Source organism: Phascolarctos cinereus, unplaced genomic scaffold, assembly GCF_003287225.1.
Source record: "Phascolarctos cinereus isolate Bilbo 61053 unplaced genomic scaffold, phaCin_HiC Scaffold_2;HRSCAF=192, whole genome shotgun sequence".
In the NCBI taxonomy this organism is placed as follows: domain Eukaryota; kingdom Metazoa; phylum Chordata; class Mammalia; order Diprotodontia; family Phascolarctidae; genus Phascolarctos; species Phascolarctos cinereus.
Window position 1 is genome coordinate 61,872,217 of NW_027555625.1, and position 22,390 is coordinate 61,894,606.

At 45.8% G+C, this 22,390-nt stretch overlaps 1 protein-coding gene across 1 annotated transcript in view; it reads left to right on the top strand.

The window, feature by feature from the left end:
- ATP6V0D1 (ATPase H+ transporting V0 subunit d1) overlaps positions 1-22,390 on the top strand; it is a 111,005-nt gene that overhangs the window by 84,263 nt on the left and 4,352 nt on the right. The window contains exons 3-4 of the mRNA XM_020989344.2: positions 11,133-11,311; positions 14,233-14,312. Of these exons, the coding sequence (XP_020845003.1) occupies positions 11,133-11,311; positions 14,233-14,312 (259 nt within the window). The remainder of the gene's footprint in view (positions 1-11,132; positions 11,312-14,232; positions 14,313-22,390) is intronic.

The window sequence follows — 22,390 nt, forward strand, 5'->3', positions numbered from 1 at the left end:
ACCTTGGCAAAGCTACTGCCCTTCAGGGGCACGGCATCCTCCTGCTGTAGATTTTCCAGTCCCACATCAATGTGAGAGAGGCAAATCCAGACACTGATAGTGAGGCAGCAGAGTGCAATAGCAAGAGCATTGGATTTGGAGTGTGAAGACCTGAGTCTGAATCCCAGTTCTCCTGCTCAGTCTGTGTGTGACTGTGGGCAAGTTACTCTTTAGGCCTAGAGGGGAAAACCCAGATGGGAAGCCTTCAGAGATATTATCCACCTTGGACCCTTTATACCAGTGGTTCTTAACCTGGGGTCCTTGAATTAAAAAATTGGTGACTGTATTTATTCAGTATAATTGGTTTCCTTACCAATCCTATGTGCTTTATTTTATGCATTTAACAATATTATTCTGGAAAGAGTCCATATTGCCACCCAAGGGAGTCCATGACACCCTTTGGCAAAGGTTAAGAACTCTCGCTTTAGGGGTTAGGACCAGCTCAGATAGGTCAGTGCCAGTGCTACCTAGAACGTTTGAAACTTCCTTTGAGTAGTTGAAATTATCTTATTTTCTGTGATCACCTTTATTATGTGTTTGGGTAAAAACTCTCTCCCAAGCTGTCATTGTGAAAATATATCTTATCTCAGTCGCTTCAAATTTTTTTTATGATGTGACTTTTCATATTTAGGTTATATGTCCATTTTAAGCTTTTATGATATGTGGCATAAGATGTTGGTCTAATTTTTTTTTGTTGATTAATAACAATGACAGTAATGATGATGATAGTAGCTGTATTTATATGGTGCCTACTGTGTGCCAAGCCCTGTGCTAAATATTTTTCAAATATTTCATTTGATCTCACAACTTATCAGGTGCTGTTATTATCCCCCTTTTACAGTTGAGAAAATTGAGGTAAGTAGAAGTATAGTGACTTGCCCAAGGCCACATAGCTCATAAGTGCCAGACTAGATTTGAACTCCAGTCTATCAAATATTTTTTTTTCTCCTGCCTACCTTCCCTCTCCTCTCTTCCCAACTGGACAAAAGAAAATCAAAAGAAAACACTCGTAACAAATACACGTAATCAAATAAAACAAATTTCCCTATTGGCCATGTCCCAAAACATGTGTCACATTTTCCATCTTGATTCTGTCACCTCTCGGCCATCCAACGTTCGTTCTAAACCCCATTGTCTTCCCCTTTCCCAAGCGGCTGTTACTTAGCCTTAGGTGGTTGGTCAGGCAGTCCACAAGCCAGCTCCCCTGTCCCTCATCTGCTGGGGATTCCTAGAGCTTATAGGCTTTGTATGAAGCAAAACCTCTACCTTTAACTGCTCAGGGTCCATTGTGCCTTGCTTTGTGCCTCATGACATCCCCATACGCTGTGTGTTATTATTCTTTAGAAGAAGGCTAGTGTGTTCTGCCTAGACTCCTTCTGAAGAAGTAGTGTCTACTGTTTTTGTCCCTAGCACTGGTTTCCTTCTGCCTTTCCTTTGTAAAATCCTAGAACCCTAAAATCTGAGTTGGAGGGACCCCAGAAGTTATCGAGTTCAGACTGTACTTGAACAGAAATTCCATCTACAATGCTCTTGATAAGGAGTCCTCTTCCGCTTGAAGAACAGCAGTGATAGGGAATCACTACCTCTGTTGCTCACAATGTGACCATACTATGTCATGACCCTTCCTTCTTCCTTAGAGCAACGCTGGTCGCTGAAGCTGATCCCTTTAACAGCACTCTTGATCCCATTGCCTCCTGATGCCCCCAGGGTTCTGCTGTAGCAGTCATGCCCTCCTTATGTGCATTCATTCTCTCACACACAGTTGGCTTCTAACTGCCTACCAGCATCATCGGTTCTCCCTGATTGCCCTCCCTTCCCCACCCCCCCACCTTCTTGTGATTCTTCTAGCTCATCAAGCTACCTCCATCTGTCTCCTTTCCTTTTCTGTTAAACTTTTGGGAAAAGGTGTTTCTAGGAGATAACAGAGCAGCAGAAGTACAATGAGCTGTCCCCAGTTATGAACACGTACCTCCCGACAGATCTAGAAAACTTGCCAAACTGAATTCTGGTCAGGCAATCCAGGGAAAAATCACAGTGAGTCATATTTCCAGCCCTGGTTGGCATAAAGACGCAGAGAAGTCTGCAGACAGAGTCTAGCCAGGAGCAAGCTGCAGAGCATTCCAGTGCAGGGAGAGGCTGTGCACCAGGGCAAGAAGTCCCAGATCCAGCATGGAGGGACCTAATCTCATGTAGCTCGCATGAATATGGCAGATAGATGCCAGAGAGCAACTCTTTCACTCACTGTCCGGTTCCAGGTCCCAGATCCAGGGTAGACTGAGAAACCCCGTGGGGTTCAAGGGCGAGGCACTCTGCCAAGGGCCCTTGGCTGTGTACTGAGCAAGGAGCAAGTTCAGAACCAAGCAGCGGCCATGTGGCCGAGGCCTCAAGAGTGGAGAAAGGTCTCAGACCAAAGTCTGTCACTCTGAATAAGCAGAGCTTTCCAACTGGCTGATAGTGGCAGAGTCTACCAGCAGTTTACTGAATATGAGACAAACCCACAGGCGTGTCGTTCGGACCCAAACCCAGACTTGGTCCTTTATTAGACCATTTTGGGAACATTGAAAGCTTGCAGGTCCCCACCCTGAGCAGTCCCTGAGATCCTGGAATAACACAAGACTGGATACTCCCAAGAGTGGCAGCAGGACCAACCCAAACATTCCCTGCAGAAGTATGCAGAGCCCAGCCCAAGGATCAGTTCCAAAGTCAGCAAGGAGGCTGAAAGAATGAGCAAACAAAGAATCCCACCATTAAAACGGTGACAGGGACCCTTAAGACACAAACACAGAAGATGGAGACGACTCCAAAACATCTACAAGCAAGCAAAAAGAAGAAAAAAATGTATGAGCAAACCCTCAAACAAAAACACAGCTCAGTCTAGATTCCTGGAAGAAATGAAATAAAGGTTAAAAAGGAGTGTAAAATGTTTTTAGAAATGAAATGAGAGCACTAGAGAAAAAAACTAGAAAGTAAATGAGAGCTATTGAAAATGGAATTGGAAAGGGAATTAACAGGTACAGAAGAGATACAAAATCTTGCCTAAGCAACAGATACTTCCTGAAAAGTGGAATGACCGAGTGTAAGTTGTTTATTTCATGAGATAACGAGAAATATTAAACACAAAATCAAAAGACTGGGGCGGGGGAGAGAAGAAAATGTAAGTATCATATTGAAAAAAAAAATTGACCTAGAAAACAGATCAAGGAGAGATCATTTAAGAATCATTGGACTACCTAAAAATCATGATCAAGAAAAGACCCTAGAGCCTTGCATTTCAAGAACTCTTAAAAGAAAACTGAAATAGAAAATGTACTGTTCACTTCTTGAAAATAACCCAAAATGAAAACTCCCAAGGAACATTATCACCAAAATCCAGAATTTCCAGCTCAAACTAAAAAAAAGGCTACAGGCATCCAGAAAGAAAGAATTCAGATACCTAGAAGCTATAATCAATATCACATAAGATTTAGCAGCCACCAGTATAAAGGAGGAAAGATATCTGTATTTTCCAGAAGACACAAAGATTTAAGCTTACAACCAAGAATAACTATCCAGAAAAACTAAGTATAATCCTACAGGGGGAAAAATGGAACAGATGACTTCTAAGCATTCCTGATGAAAAGACCAGAGCTACATAGAAACTTTGAAGTGTAAACACAACAGTCAAGATAAGCATAAAAAGGCAAATATGAGTGAACAATCATAAGGGACTAAACTGTTTATATTCTAATATGGGGAGATGATACATGTGTCCCTTTTGAGCCCTATCATCATCAGGGGTCATAGAGAGAATCTAATTAGAGGGAAAGTCTAGGAGGGGTTTTGTTATATTTTGATAATCTTAAAAGAATAAAAGGAAAGGGAGGGAAAATAAAATGCACTAGGAGGGGAAGAGAGAGAAAGATTGGGGAAAATTTTTTCACACAATCAGGGCGCCAAATTGGAAGACTATACAAACAAGGAGGGATGGGTAGGGGCTATAGGTGACGTTCGAACCTCACTCTCATCTGAAATGATTAAAGGAGGGAAGAATACACACACATACACATGGAGCTAGGTATAGAAATGCATTCCATTGGGGGGCAGCTAGGTGGTGCATTGGATAGAGCTCTGGCCTTGGAGTCAGGAGGAGATGAGTTCAAATCCCACTCCGGACACTTGACACTTACTAGCTGTGTGTCCCTGAGCAAGTCACTTAACCCTAATTGCCTCACTGAAAAAAAGCAAAAAAAAAAAAAGCATTCCACTTAACAGGAAAGCAGAAGGGAATAGGGAGAAGCAAGAAAGGAGAACTAAAAGGCAAAGTAGATTAAGGGTGGAATTAATCCTAGGCAAAACAAACTCTAACCGAAGATGTACAAAAATATTTATTGTACCTACTTTGGTGGTAGCAAAGAATTGGAATATGAGGGAGTGCCTCAATTGGCTGAACAAATTATGGTGTATAAATGTGATGGCATATTATTGTGCTATTAAAAAACAAAACAAAACAAAACTGATGAAATGGAAGGTTTCAATGAAACCTGGGAAGACTTTTATGAGCTGATGCAGAATGAAGTAAGCCAAACCAAGAAAACAGTTTATGCAAAGACAACAGTATGGTAAAAACAAACAACTTTTGAAAGACTGATCAGTACAATAACCAACTACAATTCCAGAGAACTAATGATGAAGCATGCTCCCTACCTCCCAATAGAAAGATGAAGGACTCCAAAGTGCAAAATGAGCCTTTTTTTAAAAACATGGCCTATGTAGAAATTTGTTTTGCTTGACTATATGTGTTTGTAACAGGAGTTTTGTTTTTCATTTGGGGGGAGAGAAGGCAGATTTTGCTAATTTTTTTAATGGGAAAAAAAAAGTTATTTCCAGTGCTTACACTTTTTTACCATGCACTCACTGTCTCCTCAATCCCTTGAAATTGAGCTTCTGTTCCCAGAATGGTCCCTGACTTATAGTAAAGCCTATATCAGTTTTGTGTTTGCATCTTCAGCACCTAGCATGGTGCCTTGCACATAATAGCCCTTTGACTGATCTGACCACTGCCCTTTATGGTCACTTATGAAATCTTTTAAAAAATTTTTTAAAATTATGAACTACAAATCATCAATAAATATGACATTTCTATTTACAAAGAAGACCAGAAAATAGGGATTGTTTCTGAAACTACTCATTACATACGGCTCTTTTTTTTAAAATATAGATTAAATTTAGTGTAGTAGTACTATAACATTGTCCTGTTTGAGCCCCCTTCCAAATTTCATTCTCTCTTCTATGTAATGGTCATGTCTGAAAATGTATGTCTCATTCTGCACCAGTTGTTCTTTCCACTAAGAAGTGGGTGGAAGAGATGCTTCATCATCAGTCTAATGGAGAAAAAACTCCTTAGTCATTGCATTGATCTAACTACAGTGCAGTTAAAATTAGAAAGGAAACATCATAGTTGATTTTTAACTTTCAAAGTTGTTTTTTTTTTCTCTTTGCAGTGTTATCATTGTAGAAGTAGTTTTCTGGCTATTACTAACTTTTAACTCTGCATCAGTTCGTACAGACCTCAGTTTCCCCCAAATTTGCCCTTTTAGTCAGTTACATACCACAGGTTTTTTTCAACCATTCTTCAATTAATGGCCATCCTCTTTGTTTCTAGTTCTTTGCTATGGCTAACAGTGATATTGTAAATGCTTTTGTATGTGTGGGTCCTTTCCTCTTTTATGTTTCTTTGAGGAATATTCCTTTTAGTGGTGGGTCAAAGAATGTGCACAGTTTCATGATATTTGGAGTATAATTCTAAATTGCTTTCAGAACTGTCGGACTAGTTCATCACTTAACCAGCAGTGCATTTGTGAATCTGCCCTCCAACAGCAGCCCTACTCCTTTTTTGGTCATCTTTGCCAATCTGAGAAGGGTGAGGGTAGAATATCCTGCTCCTACTCTTTGGTCATTTATTTAGTGGAGAATGATACTTGTATATATCTAGTCATTCCCTAGGTATAGTTGACAACAGACCTTTATTGGAGAAATTTGCTGCAAGGATTGACTCTCCAGTTAATTGCTTCCCTTCTAATTTTAGCTACATGGCTTTTGTCTTCTGGGATTCTCTGTCTCTCTCTGTCTCTCTCTGTCTCTCTCTCTCTCTCTCTCTCTCTCTCTCTCTCTCTCTCTCTCTCTCTCTCTCTCTCCCTCTCTCTCTCTCTGTGTCTCTCATTTGGTCAAGATGTCTTGATCCATCTTTGTGACAGTTTTATCCTTCCATTCCCCTGGAGTTTGTCTCTACAACATTTTCTGTCTAGGTGAGATCTCCATCGGGAGGTGATTGTGGTTACAGATGAACTTGTAGTTGTCCAGTGCAATGGCTCTGTTCATTCCTTTTCCACCCTTTGGTCTCTCCACAGCTTTGAATGGTCAGCTTCCTGAGCCTCCTGCTGGTATCGTAAGCCCCTCCTTCAGATATACTCAACTTTCTGGGACACACCTGTGACTTCATTAACGTAGGGATCTCCTTGTGAGGATCTTAGAGTTGCCTGGAGCATCGAGGGCCGGCACCCAGGGTCACACAAGCCATTGCAAATGAGAGATGGGACTTGAACCCATGCATTCCGCCCTGTCCGCATTACACCACATTGTCTTGGAGTTTCCATCACTACCAGAATAATCTTTCTTAAGTACAGGTACAGTTATATCGTTCTTCTGCTTAAAACTGTTGACAAGTTCCCGGTTGTCTTTCGAGTAAATTTAAAGTTGGGGTCAGCTAGGTGGTGCAGTGGATAGAGCACCGGCCCTGAAGTCAGGAGGACCTGAGTTCAAATCCGGTCTCGGACCAAACACTTGACACTTACTAGCTGTGTGACCCTGGGCAAGTCACTTAACCCCAAATGCCTTAAAAAAAAAAAAGGAAATAAAAGAGTAAATTTAAAGTTCTTTGCTTGGTGTCAGAGGTCCCTTTTATTTTAGCAGCACCCTGCCTTTCCAGTCTTGTTTTGTAGCAGTTTGGTGGTACAGTGGATAGAGAACTGGACCTGAGTTCAAGTCCTGTCTCAGACACTTAATAGCTGTGTGACCCTAGGTAAGTCACTTAACCTCTCTGCCTACCTCTCAGGGTTGTTGTGAGGATCAAATAAGATAATATTTGTAAAGCACTTTATAAACCTTAAAGTGCTATGTAATGCTAGCTGTAATTATTCTTAGCCATTATTATTATCATTTCTTTATGTTTCAGTCAAACTGGACCGTAGCTTGCTCTACACTCTCATACCTCCATGCATTTGCTCAAGGTGCTCTCTGTCTGTCAGTCAGTCAGTCAACAAGCATTTGTTAAGCTCTTAATCTGTACCAAGCTCTGGGGATGCAGATAAAAGCAAAAATAGGCCGTTCCTTCATGGAGAAGACAGTGTGTACGTCCCTCAGAACCTACAGGATAAATACAGAGTAGGCAGGAGATGACACTGGAGACTTGAGGAGCCTGAATGTGCCCTTCCCTCTCTTCCACCATGGAGCTCCTCCCCACCGTTACAGGTCTGTGCGCCTTCCTCTGATTTCTGCTGTGTACGACTTGAGGCGGCCTTCCCCTTCAGAACTCATGAAGCCTTTACCTTGTGACTCTGTGATGGACATGCGTATTCTCATTTTATCTTGCTCGCTGCTAGAATCTGTCTAAGCTCTGTTTCCTCCGCCCCTCAGAGCTTTGTGCAGATCGGTACAAATCAGTGCAGCAGATGCTTTGTTGTGTTGTGCTATGTGGTTTCTCCTGAGGAGGTCCATTCCGCTTTTGGAGAACTCGTATGGTTAGAAAGTTTTTCGCCTCTCTGCAACTTCCAACCACAGTTCCTAGTTCTGCCCTCTGGGGCCAGCCAGAATTAGTCTAATTCCTATTCCATGAGCTCTTTTTTATCCCCTAAATTTTCTCTTGTCCAAGCTAAGTATTGTCAGTTCTTTCTTACAGATCCTTCATTTATAGTCTCTTATCCCATGCTGAAGGGCAGAATAGTAATGAAAGAACTCCAAGCTAGCAGCCGGGAGTCCTGGATTTTTGTTCTGGCTCTACTACTTTTGAACCTTTTGACCTTGAAATTAACCTCTTTTGGCCTTATTTTCCTTTTCTGTAAAATGTGGCGTTTGAACTACAATGAATCACAGAACTTCGGAGTGGAAAGGGATCTCAGAGTGATTTAACCCAACCATTATTTGGGGAAGGATCCCCTCTACATCTCACCTAGCAAATGGTTATCCAGCCTTTGCTTAAAGCGAGGGGGACCCCCCTCTGTCACCAAGCTTTGTCCTCTGCTTTTGGACAGCTCCATTGGTAAGGAAGTTCTTCCTTACATCATGCCTAATGTTGCCCCTTTGCTACTTCCTCCTGTTATTCCTAGTCTGCCATCAAGGGCCAAACGGAATACGTCTAATCCTTCTTTCAAGCACTTGGTCACCCATCATGTTGAATGAATGAATGAATGAATGAAGCACGTGTTAAGCACTGAGAGGATGCGAGTAGACAACTGACCTGAAAGCCATGTCAGAATAACCTCCAAGTTGGGGTTCTTGAATGTTAGCTCCTGGGGACAAGAACTGCAGCATTTTTGTCTTCGTATCCCCAGCACCCAGCATGGTGTCTCAAACATGAATGAAGGAATGAACATTTATTAAGTTTTACTGTACGCCCACTGCTAAGCACGGGGGTACAAACAGAACAATGAAACAAGGAACTCACATTCTCATGGGAGGGAAGGGTTCAGATGCAAGGTCCCTTCGCCAGGGCGGTGGTCATGGTTGGGCACGTGCTGCCTCCGCTCTTTCCCTCCTCGTGCCTTGCTGCTTCGGCTAGGTGAGCTTACCTGCCCAGCAAGTAGCAACTGGTTGGCATTTGGAGGGAATGGCTGGGCTCCTAGCCCTGCTGACCCTCTTTAGGATTGGTTCCTCGGATGGTGGCTGTGAGGGCTGGGCTGAGAGCTGGTGGGCTGCTCAGGAGGTGGGGACGGTCCTGTCACCCCAGGCTCTTGCGTTTGTTTTTGGCAGTTGGTCAGCGGTTGTTGCAAGTGGCGTTAAGGTGGGCCCTTTCTCCACAATGATTCCTCCCTTCAGTGATGGCTAATAGGGGTTGGACTGGAAGCAAGTCTAGTGGTTTGGGGACACTAATATTCCTAAGACTCGAGTTCAGGATCCTGGACTGTCTGTGTTAGGGTCTGAGGGGAGATGGGGGTCAAAGTGGAGGTGGTAGCTTGGAATATGCTGCCTCCTCTCTCTCCCTCAGGGTGCCTGCCCCATGAGTGGCAGTAAGTTGGCCATTGGTGGGGGGAATGGCTGGCCCTGTCTCTCCAAGAGTTGTCTCTCCACTCCTCACCCCACATGGCTATGAGGGCTAGGCTGGAAGTAGAACAGCTGGTGTTTTCCCAAAGTCTTTTCTTCTAGGTTAAATATCTCAAAATCTTTCAGTTATCACATGCCATTATCTTGAGGCCCTTCACCATCCTGTTTTGCCCTCTTCTGGACACCCTCCAACTTATCAGTGTCCTTCCTAAAATGTGGCAGTCAACATTGAACCTATTGTGTTAGGAGACAGCATAGACTAGTGAAAGGAGCACTGTCTTAGGAGTCAGGGACCTAAGTTCAATTACTGCCTCTGATGTTCCCAGTGAGACATCAGGCAAGTCATTGAACCTCCCTGAAACTCAACTGCTTTGTCTTTTTACTGAGGGGCTTGGACAGGATGATCCTTGCAGTTCCTGGCAGCTCATAATTGATCAGTGATCCCATGATCCTTCTTCTGATGTGGTCTGACCAGGGCAGAGCACTGAAGAACTCATTCCTTATTGTCCCTAGACCCTCTGCCTCTCTTAATGCAACCTGAAATCACATTAGCTTTTTGTGTTTGCTATGTATACTCCTATGGATTTGTAACCCCTGGTAACCCCTAGATCTTTCTCAGACAAATGACTGGCTAGCCAGGCTTCTTACATTCCACCTGTTGGCGTTTCTTTGGATCCTGATTTTATCTTCCAGCATGTTAGCTGCCCCTTCCAGATTTGTGTCTTCTGAAAATTGGACAGCTATGCCATCTGTACCTTTCTAAAAATGACAGATCGCACAGGACTGAAATGTTTCTTTAAAGCAGCCCAAGTGGGCTCTCCTGCTCTCTGAAACAGAGACTTTCACCATCCTCTCCCCTCTAGGATACAAGATTTCCATTACCTCACCCAGGATAACAGTCAGACTGAGAAAGGATAGTAGGGGGGCAGTGCCTGGAGGTCTTGTTGCCTCAGGCCTCTCTACCATGATGGCCGTATGGTCTAGGTTGGGGGGGTTGTTTGGTTTTTTAACACTAACTGGTAACCCCCACCTTTGCTGTTCCCCAGAACAACATATTGGACCTAACTAGGGAGCCTCTGCCACCATATGCTCCCTTCCCACCCAACTTGTTCTGGGAAGACCCTGAGTTCACTAGAATAATAATTCACACTGATATTTGTCCAAATACAGGCCCACACTTTCCCCTAAATCTGACTTGTATATAACCTGTCTGTGGTCTCTAACTTCATCCTTAATAGACCTGATAGTGAAGATGGCGTATTTTGGGCAATTTGGAACAGTGAAAAGCCACCAAAAGAAAAGTAGTGATTAAAACATATCCTTTTGCATATTAGATTAAAATTTTAAAACTTAGAGTCAAAATTGTTTTAGCATGGTAATTTTGAATTTGTCTTTAGCATACAAAAGGAAGTTTCTTTTCTATCAGTATTTTACTTATATGTCAAAACCACATTGGATCCTCATGAAAAATCTGTGAGGTGCATACCGAAAGTATTCTCATTATATAGATGGGGAAGCTGAGGTATAGTGAGGTAAAATGGTTTTTCTTAAGAGCGAAAAGCTGGCAAATGATAGAGCAGGAACATGAAATTGAGTCTTCTCATTCCCGTAGTGTTTCCATTGCACTCCACTGCCTGCACTGTGATGCTGTCTCTTGACTACAAGGCACTGGTGGGGCCCTCCGCTGAGGTCCACTTGCCTGGGCACAAGGCTTGTTGCTGTGGAGCCGGCAAGGTCCTGGTCATCTCTAGCCCCTCTGCTGAATGCCCTGAAATCCAGTGTATCTGTTTCCCTTGCAGCTACAGTTACATGATCGACAATGTCATCCTGCTGATAACAGGGACCTTGCACCAACGTTCCATTGCTGAGCTTGTGCCCAAGTGCCACCCACTAGGCAGCTTTGAGCAGATGGAGGCCGTGAACATTGCTCAGACACCAGCGGAGTTATATAGCGCTATCTTAGTGGACACCCCACTTGGTAAGTAGTGATCACCTTGGGCGCTTCCCAGTCTGTTCCATTTGTTTACTTCGGGCCTGGGCTCTCTGATCCCCAGGGTTAGGTCCCCTTCCCATTCCCATGCCTGCTTTCAGAACAAGGGATGGAAAGATATGTTTCAAAGCCAGAGAATTGAGACTCTCACTGTGTGATTTGAGGAAAGTTGTGGCCCTTTTCTGGGCCCATGTTACCTCGTATTTCACATAAGCAGAGCATCTTAGAGTTGGGAGGGGCCTCAGAGGCATCTAGTCAAACCCCTCCAGAAAAAGGATCTCCCGTACGACACAGCTTCCAAGTAGCCTTCACTACATGAGGCAGCCATTCCTCTTTGGGGCAGTTCTCATTGTTAGAAGGGTCTTCCTCACGTCCCCCTATTCCTCGTTCTGATTTCTGGGCCAGAACAAGCCTAATCTCTCTTCCACATGACAAAGCCTTAAAATACTTGGAAATACGGCCTTTGGCCAGTGTCAGGTTTGCCCATTTTGGGAAGACCTGCAGCTTGCCAGTACTTTTTCTAAAATGGGTTATCTAGAGCAGTACTCTAGATGTTGTCTGACCAGGACAGAGTCGAGAGGAGTTATGAACCACCAGGGTCCTGCACATGCAGTCTCTCTCAATCTAAGCAAACATCGTTTTGGAGTTTTGTTTTATGTTTTCCCCCCTATCTACCATATCATACTCTTGATTCATACTGAGTTTTTAGTCCACTGAAGCCTGCAGATCTTCAGACATGTTTCTAGTGTAGTCTCTCCTTCTCCCCCTCCCCTAATCTTTTCTACTTGTGAACTTGAGTTTTTGGATCCAAGTGTGAGACTTCATATTTATCCCTGTTAAGTCTTATCTTCTTAGATTCAGCCCAATCTTCTAGACTGTCGAAATTCATTTGGATGCTAATTTTATTGTCCCATATGTTAACTAGCAGTCTTCTCCAACTTTATGTCATCTGCAAATCTGATGAACATATGACATGTATATCTTTGTGTGTATGAACTTTTGAGCAATCCATGACAGCTGCTCATGGATTGTTGTTTGATTTTGACATATGCATAGGAAGTACGGTAGTCTTGAAGAGAGAGTCAAGTATTTTTTTTTTGCTTTAGAGTTTTTTTTTATTACGAGCTTAAACATTATAAAAAAGCATTTCCTTCTGCAGCAGAGAGTATAAAAAGAAGATTTTATGAAGCTATGAGTCTCTAGGTCAGTTCTACATGCTACTTTCAAAACTGTCCTGCTTGTCTGTGCTTCCTTCTGAACTTCTCTCTGCTATCTTTTGTGCATTTTTGTTCCTACCCGCTGTGCTTTTTAAAAAATTCCAATGGCCCTCTCTTTTTGACATCACTATGGCTATTCTTCTTCTCCCAATTAAAATGGGGGCAGGGGAAGAAGAGAAGGTGGGAGAGAGACAGAGAGAGAGAGAAAATGGAGAGAGGAGAGAAAAACCATTGTAACAAATAATTGTAGCCTAGCAAAATGAATCCACACAAGGACCACTTTCAGGAAGAATACATTGATTAAACACAATGCAGGCTGAATAATAATTCATATTTTATTTTTAATGCTCACAAAAAAGACCATTCCTCACAATAACTCTCTAAGGGGGAAACATAAGTAATATTGTTCTCATGTTACAGATGAACCAACTGAGATTTAGATTAATATCTATAAGGTTAGTCTGGGAGTTGGGATTTGAACTCAGGTGTCCCAGTTTCCTGATTAATCCTCTTTGCCATAAGTACTGCATATTTGATGGAAAGAGTTCTAGGTTGGGAGGCAGGAAGCATAGGGTCTGGCCCTGTGTACCAGCTCTGGGACCTCAGTTTCCTCCTATGTAAAATCATATAGTTGAATTTAATGAATTTCCAAGGTCTTTGTCTCTTGCCAGCCTTCATCTATTACCCTTGTTTCTACTGGATCCCAGGTGCCCACCCACACTGCACCAGGTTTCTCCCCACCAGTACAACCTTACCTGGCAGTGAGTGTCCTAAGTGAAGGAGGAAGGTCATGCTCCTTCCCTGTCACTTTCATTCCTCTTTCCCTAGAAACAGTGGTTGGATTTTTCAGTAAGGTTTTGCTAGAATCCAAAGGAAGGAAGGGACTACTTAGACTAGACCAGACCATTACTAGTGGTTGTGCAGAGAAAGAGACTAGTTTGGCCTAAAATGAATAAATGAATGAATGATCCCAATAAAGGTCATGATAGATAGATAGACGGAAAGATGAAGATTCTCATTAAAGGTAGATTGGGAGTCACCTTCTTCCCTTGGGTCCCCACCCAATGCCTGTCTTCCCAGGTCCTCAAGCAGAGCTTGGAAGAAAGTCACAGAAACTGGTGGTCTCACTGAGTCTTGGCTGCAGTTGGTGGACATGGAGGCGAGAGTGTGTGCATTGGGGAGAAGGGGGAGTTATGGCCTCTTATGCAAGCATGTCCTTGGCATTGTGTGCTTTTGGGTCAATACCAGAGGCGATTAGATCATGTTATGGCCCCAGCACTTGCCAGTTTTCTTATTTATAAATCAGTTCTAGAAAATAAAAGTACAAGGAAGAAGCCCTAAATCAGCCCAAACGTGTTACCGAATCTCTGCCTCACCACTTCCAAGCAGTTTGGAAATCCAAGAGAGTCATGAAGAGGATGCCTGGAGAAGGCTCTTGATTTCCCTAGATTGAATTCTGGGGCAGGGGGGCTAACTCCTGGAACCCTGGGGGGTTGGGGGGGAACGACCCTCTGTCCTCTCCTACCCCGAGCTGGATTCTCGCCTGAGCTCCAGCTGCACTGTCAAGTCCCTTCCTTGGGCTCCTTCCATCTCTCCTCTCCCCCAGGCCTCCCTCACAAGGAGCTTGGCCCCAAGGAGAGGGGCCTTAACCTGCCAGATTCTTCCCTACCCTGCCTGTCTCTCCATTTTCAGCTGCGTTCTTCCAAGACTGCATCTCTGAGCAGGACCTCGACGAGATGAACATCGAGATCATCCGTAACACTCTGTACAAGGTACCCCCCCCCCAGAACTCATCTGTGGTTCGGGTGGGAGGGTGAGGAGGATGCCCAGCCAGCCTCTCCACCGCGGTGGGGCCTTGTTGGCCTCCCCGGGGGTCTGGCCAGCTGCTGGCGGAGCGGAATGTGGAGGGGAGGGTGATTTATGCAGCACGTTGGAGCTTGGGCCGAGCCAGGTACTGCTCCCAGGGGCTCAGTGCAGCGTGAAGACCTGGCTGAGAACAGGTTCTCCATCCCCAGGGCACCCTCGGTGGGGCCAGATAAGATCAGCTCGAGCACTGCCATGTGCTGTGGCCTGTCGGAGCCGGCTCAGGATCACTCCCCACCCTCCTCATGTGTGCCCCGTCGCCCAGGAGTGGGCACCTAGGCCCAGGCAGGGAAGGGCACAGAGCTTCACCAGGGACAAAACAAGGGCAAGTGCCATAGAAATGGGGACGCACGCCTGAGGATGGGCATTCCTCCTCTCTCTCTGCTGACTTCCCTAGGCGAGTCACTCTGTCTTCTGGAAGGCACCTTTCCCTCCAAGTCAAGGCAGGGCCTCAGACTGATGTGATCTCTCAGGCTGTCTCCAGCCTAGACGCTCTGAGGAGAGGGGGCAGGACAAGCGGGACTATCCCTCCCCAGGCTTGACTGCCAACCTCGGTGGGAAGTGCGTGCTTCAGCCAGCCCCTGCCACTGTGTCCCTTTCAGGTGGTCTCAGCTGGGCCAAGGAAGGAGAGTGCACGGTTCCTGTGAGCTGTGCCCCTTGTCCAGGGAAGGAGCTGGCCTGATTGATTAACTCTCAGGCTTCTTAGTGGTGAGACTAGGTCCTTGTGGGCAGGAAGGGGGCAAGGAATTCCGAGGGGATTGCTGCTGATATCCTTGGCTCCCCATTGGCCTCAGTTTGAGGGGCACGCTTAGAGAGTATCCAGCAGGGATAAGCTTTGCAGCCTGCGGCCTTTCTGCCCTGCCCTTGTTCTCCAGAAGTTTAGGACCCTGTGTATTGGAATGGAAAGGGTCACTCACTTGAAATCAGAAGATCTGGGTTCAAACTGTGAACTGGTTGGCAAGTCATTTAACTTTCTGGGGCCTCATTTTCTTCATCCATGAAAACAGGATGAAATGATGCCTAGGGTCCTTTTCGGCTCTGATATCCTGTGATTCTGTATATGATTCTAAGTACCCAGGGAGGGCAGGAAAGGAGGTGGTGAGTGGAGGGAAGTTACTGTTCTCTTCAGAAAACTAGCTTGCCTTCCAGCTTCTCTTGTTTGTTTCATGGTATAGGTTTGGGGTGTTTAGGTGAGCAGGCAAAGATAAACTAAGGAGTTGTTGGGGGTCTCAAGCTCAGGATTTAGCCCTAGAACCAATAGGTCAGCCTCGGAGACTGGGGGAGATTGGCTTCTCTAAACCACTAGCCAGGAAGCATTCCAAGAAGGTAGTGCATCAGAAGAGCACCTGCCCTTGTCTGACAGATCCCACAAAGGAGGCCAGTCTCCTAGTCCTGGTAGGACTTTGTTTGAGGAAGAGCACAGCAGTCAGGGTAGAGGATACTGCTGCCTAGTTTTCCTGGGGCCCCCCTGGAGTAAATGTGGCCCCTCGGATGGGGCTGGGGGGACCTGAAGGAGGTTTCCAGCCTCAAAGAGTCCATGTGGGACAGTGGAAACCTCACTGGATACAGAGTCCGAGGGTGTAGGTTTGGATCCTGATTGTGATCTTGAGCAAATCACTCGATTACCACAACTTCTGTTTGTCCAAGACACTGGCACAGTGAATAGAGCGCAGCCCCGGAAGGCTCTGGTGTGAGTCCTGCCCCTGACACAATACGAGCAGTGTGGCTGTGAGCAGGGCACTTGACCCTCTCAGTGACAGATGAGCTCCTGATGGTGTCTGTGGGAAAAGTCACCGCAATGAGAGTCCCCAGAGTAATGGGTTCACGAGTGGAGGGACCTCGGAGCACTTTCCTTGTAAGTGTTAGCCGAGGTCACACAAAGATAAAGTGTTGAGGCAGGGGTCCTGATTCTAAGGTTGACCCTCTCTGTAACATCAGCTTACTTCTTGGGGCCTTGGTTTTCCCCTTCTGTAAGCAGACAGAAAGAGATTGGACTAAATGATCCATAATATTCTTTTCACATCCTCCCATTCCTCCCAGTAATCGATGGAGTGGCAAGAATTCAGACCTCATACGCTTTGACTTTAACACATACCTGAAACTGCTTTGATCTTTGAGAGCACAAGAACAAGAAGCTAGGCCATAGGCATCTGAGACGGAGAGGCCAGGTCCAGGAACCAGGTCTCCTTGCTCCTGCTGTTAGCTAGGCACCTCCATCCCCCCCAAAACAGGGGGAGGGGCGGCTGAGAGACAGAACAGTAATGGCCAGCTGTTGGGATGGGGGAATGGCCCCTGCTGACTCAATAGGCCGACCTCAGGCACCAGGGGAGCCATCTGCTGATTTTATTAACATGAACATCTCTTCCTCCCCAGTCTCCACTGCCAGCTGGACAGTTCTCACCTCCTGCAAACCCCACCCCACCCTGAGTGCTTGGTTCCAGTGGCTGTGGCCTCCTTCTTTCTTTTCTTGCCTTCCTCACCCGCTCTTCTCCCCAACCCACAGCTCTTAGGAGGCAGCAGGAGCCCAGCTGGGTAAACCATAGGGCCTGTGTAATGCACGCACCTATGGGTGTGATGGTAGGCAAGAGGACCCCTGCAGCAGCCTTCCCAGGCCCTTCGTGCAAACCCAGGGATTTGAGAAGGAAATCTTCCCTGATGGGAGCCTCCAGCCTTCGTGGGTTTGGATGGCTGGCCGATTTCCCTGAGGGCTTCTTCCTAGTGGGCACCTTTCCCTCCCCTTCCTAGATTCTGCTTGTGAGAGCGCAGAAATGTCTCAGAGGACATCCAGCACAGTGACTTCATTTTTCAGACCCAGAGAGGGAAATCACATGTTCAAATCAAAGAACAAAGTTAGTGGTGGAGCTGGGACTTGAACCCAGGTCTCCTGACTCTGAGTCCATTTCCATGGCTCCAGTCCTTTTCCTTAAAATCAGCTGGGCCTGATGGTGCCCCCTTCTCTGCCTCCCCCACTTCCTGACCAATGCTTCAGTTCTGGCCTGCGTTAACTCCATGGAGGCCTAGATCAGTGTCCTTAGGGAGAGCTGGGCTAACGGGGATGTCCATGCATCCTTACTCTTGCCATATCCAATCTTCCCCCATCCCATCCCACCAGGCTCTGGCTGGCCCAGCTGCAACATCTCTGCCCCTGGATTGGGCTGGAACTATGAACATACTTTCTCCCTTCACCACCTCAACCTATACCCTGAGGTCCTTATCAAGACCGGCTCAAGCTGGAGTCATCAGCTTATTCTACCCTGAAGGGGTGGGGAGAAAGAAAGCACTGACCCAAGCCCTCTCTGGCTCAGAGGATTGATTGTAAACATAAAGACCCTACGGGGTTGATGCCAGGGATGCCTGCCTGCTTGGCTCTACCATTCCAGTGGCCACAGATGGGGAGATTAGCTAAGCCCTCCTGCCCTATAATGAATGGGAATTGTAGGCAGCTGACATGGGCTTTGGGCAGCCAGCTGGGCCCTTCAGAATTCCGAGGAATTTAGTGGGGAGAAGCCTTGGTCATTCTGTGACTTTTATTCCCATCGGACCAGGCATCCCAGAGACAATACAGAACGTTTCTGTTGCTTCATCTTGAGGTCTTCCTTCCTTATTATATGGGATTAGGGTTATTGTATAAAGAACCCCACCTATCTCCCCTACTCCAGAATAGCTTCTTGGGCAAACAGTGGAGTTAGAGGAAGTGGAGAAGGGGGCCATGGACCAGGCTGGAAGTTTCGTCTGAACAAATAAGAAATAAGAAAGTCCAGCCCTGAACGAAATCACCAGTAGGACTGAGAGACTATGGGTAGGCCCCGGCACATCTGGAAACCCTCAGGTTTGGAAAGGCTCCCCAGGTGTGGACAGGTAGGAGAAGTCATCTCCCCAGGGCTTCCCCAGCCAAGTGGTATGTGCCAGGCCTGCAGTGGGCACACCTTCTGGGGGAGACTTCTAAGGCACTATCTAATGAGACTAGTGGCATCTGTACTGGATAGGAGGAACACATTTGGGAATCTGTGTTTAATCTAGGAGACAGACCACGAAGGATGTGCTAAAGTGCTAGGGGATTTGCAAAAAGGGTGATCTGAGAGGCCTGGCCTTTCGGATGAGCCAAAGAGACCCTGTCATGGCAAAGCTGCCAGGTTTTGAGTGTGTAGTACCTACCTTCCTCAGACTTCCAGTTCATCTTGAATGCAAAAGGTTCATACCAAGACACTAATTAGGCAATATTGTTTTTTATGTAAAAAGAACTGGGTCTGAAGCCAGAATCTCAGGTCTGCAGCATTCAACTTGGACCACCTTGGGAAAGTCATTTCCTTCCTGGGCCTCAGTTTCTTTTCTTCCAAATGAAGCAGCTGGCCTAGATTAACTTTAAAGTCCTTCCCAGCTTTAAATCCTATGAGACTTTGACGCTTTGCTCTCTCCCCTGCACTCCCCATTGCCTACTAGCCCCATATTTTCTGTTGACAGAATTGATTTTGCAAAGTGGCATGATGGTCCTCTTTGAGACTGTTCCCTAACTAGGAGAAGGTCTTTGCTGCTCTGCCTCGGCACCTCTATCAGCAGCTTACCTGGCTAGGATAGGGTCTGTCTGAGAGATACAGTTGTTCTCTAGGGTTCAGAATCTATCTCTTCAGAGGAGAGTCTCCTTGCTTTTCTGACGTGTCCTCTATACCACCACCACCAACCCCTGCCCCGATAACCAGTTTGTACTTGGTAACTATTCCCTGCATGTCCCAGGGCAGGCTGGCAACATGCATGGTGTGTGTTTGCCATTGGCCTAAATCACGGGTCACGAGGCAAGAAGGAAGCATGGATTTGAGGCTGGTACCTAACCTGTAGAGCCCTGCCCTGTTCCTCACCATGACTTCAAGGTGCAGCCATCTTAGAGTAGCCAAACCTCTCACTAAGTAGCTTTGGAGGTCTTCAGCTGGAGCCTGGGGTTGCTGCTCACTTGTCAGGAATGTTGTAGAAGGGGTTCCTCTTCAGGCACAGTTTGGACTAGACCCCCAAAGACTCTTCCAACTCAAAGATTCTGGAGTTTCTAGCCCTAGATTCATGCTCTGCATCCCATTGTCGTCCCCGGGAAGAAGCAACCACTGGCTTTAGTCATCCCATAATAGTGCCAGAGCATTGGTGAATGTACCATCAGGTGCACCTTTGGTGGGGGAGTGTATACCTGGCTGCAGGCTGTCATCAGAGCTTGTAAGGTATAGACACAGCATAAGAACTTAGGTTCTTGTGTAGGGCACAGACCCAGCCTGAATATGTCTGCTCTTTCTTCTCAGCACTGACCTGGTCTGAAGGGGCTCAAAGCCAGGTAGCCTAGATTTTTTGAAGAAGTTTAGGGTTTTATGTAATAAATCTAAATTAATATTGAATGGTGATTCTACCAGATCCTTCTGAAAATCTGGAGTTCCCTGCCTCCTTACTGCAGGAGTCCGTGGCAAGGGAGACTGCCAGCCCTGAGGAAGGCTCTGCTTTACAGTACTTGGTTGTTACCTTCCCCCCTCCCCACACCTCTTTGCCACTCACTCATCGCTCTTCCCTGTGCGGCTGGCAGTCCAATTTGTCCAGTAAGAAGTGGTTTGTTCCTGCTGCCGGACCCAAAATATCCAGCCCATGTGACGTGCTTCTGACATCCACCCTGGGAGTAATGATCCTTCAGCAAAAATGGAGCTGACAGTTTGGCCTGTGATATATGAGATGAGGCTGAGGCGGGAGAGAGTTTCTTACCTTCTGGCAGATCAAGGAAAAGAAATGGCCTTTTTGGCTAGTGACAGTGGCAAAGACTTAGAAGAGTCCGTGTCACTCACTGTTTGGAGGGCCGGTCACACCAGGCTTCTGCCCTAGAGGCCTTTTGGCAAGGGAGGGGCCGGTCTTCGAGGCTGCTTAGGGAAACTTGACAGTGTCACAGCAGAAGGAAACTAGCAATGAGTTCTTAAGGACCCAGGTTTGAATCCCAGTGCTAGTGCTGTCTTGTGACCAGGGACAAGTCATTTCACCTTTCTGGGCCTCTGTTTCCTAATCTTCTAAGATAGAAGGGGACGGACTTGATCACTGCCCTAATTTAGGGGCAACACGGTGTGATGGAAAGAGGCAAGAGACTTGGCTTCCATCCCAGCTTTGAAATTTACTAGGTATGTGACCAGAGACAAGTGATTCGCCCTTGAGATTGTGAACAGACGAGGTTAGGGGTTAGCTTTCCCTGCCTCTGATTCCATAAACCCAGGTGTTCCTGTAGTTCAGAGCTGACAGGTTTTCAGGAATTTAGAATTATATCACCCCCAGTGTAGTAAAATGTGGGCAAATAAAATAGTGCAGGGGATCCTAGGTTACCTTTTCTTTAAGGCACCAGAGGTTCAGCTGTTATATTCTGCCCCTCTCCCCTCCCTCTTAAGCTGAGCTCCAACTGGGAATCGCTTCAAGCCCCTTAGGAAGAAATAGCCCCCTTCTCTTACTGTGTGTGTCTCAAGATTCTACAGTGCCACAAAAGTCCTTCTCTTTCCTCATAGTATGAAGATGATTCTGGGGTCTTAAAGGCTGGCAGTATAACATAAGCTCAGGTAGATTTTATCATGCCACAAAAGTTTTGAGTACAGTCCCAGCAACAGATTTTGCTCTCCCAAAATGAAATTAGCTAAGTAAGGGTAAGCTCATCGTCAGTCAGCTAGCCTCTAAGGAAAGAATTATTTTGCTGTAATATCCCATGAAACAAAAAAAGAATTAAAAATAGCCCTTAATGCTCTGTGGTCCCCTTATGTGGTAATAATCTGGAAAAGGACCAGAGAGGGCCAAGAACTGCAATTTTTAAGACCCCTATAAACATTAACAATCACTGGGACTGTAAGCATGTGAGTGCCTTTGTGAGTGCCTTGTCCAGGACCAAATTATAGTATTGTTGGAGAAACTGAATGCTGTTAATGTTAACCTTCTCACGATAAATGAAACTAGAAACTATATAGGTAAGTTGAAGATAAACAGAAGGAGAGGTGAACAAAGTAGGTAGTAGACTGGGCTTTGTCATGAATCCCAAGACCAAGCTTTGTAGCCCTCATGATGAGAGAGCTCAGCAAAGAGAGGACCATGATGGCCATTGTAGCTTACGCGCCATCATCTGTTGCAGAGAATGAAGAGATGGAGAAATTCTGTGGAGAATTTCTTGATTCTGTGAAGGATGTCTTGCTAAGACTTTCCAAATTAAATCACTCTCTACTTTGATACTTGGTGACTTTAGTACAAAGGTGGCTATAAAGATGGGCGATCTCTCAAACACTGGATATGCTGCTTAGGAGGCTGCAATACGAGGCCAAAGAGTAAGAGCCACACACCCATATACTGTCACTGTCTGCTTCTAGAAGAATGTTTGGAAGCACTGGCCATTCATTGGGAGAGCTCAATAGCAGATCATGTTCCAGAAATGGAAACTGACTGCATGTGAAGAGAGAGGAAGCAACTACTTGTCAAAATGAATGTCATTTCCCAGGCACTTGCTTCTGAACTGGCGGAGCTTTGACATAGTAGAGCAAAGATCAAAACCAGTACCAAAACTGATAAGAAAAAAAAAAAGAAAGGTTCCATATATACCACAGTATTGATGGCAGCACTTTTTGTGGTGGCGAAGAGCTGGAAACAGCCCTCTACTTAGGCCTTTACTGAGAGGCCCATCATTTGGGGTTGGCTGAACAAATCGTGGCGCAGGAATGTCATGGAATATTACTGTGCTGTAAGAAACAACAAATGTACAGAGAAGCAAGGGAAGACTTTACACGAACTGATGCAAAGCAAAGTAAGCAAAACCAAGAAACCATGCACAATGACTACAGCAATGTAAACAGATAAAACAGCTAGCGCAGAACAAACATGAACATTGCAGAATTCCAGAAAAGAAGCTTGGCCGCAAAGAAGAGAGATAAGAAGGCCCCTCCTCCCCGTACTCCTTTGATTGGGGTACAGGATGGTCCACAAGTGTGCAGCATTGCATATATTGGTAGAT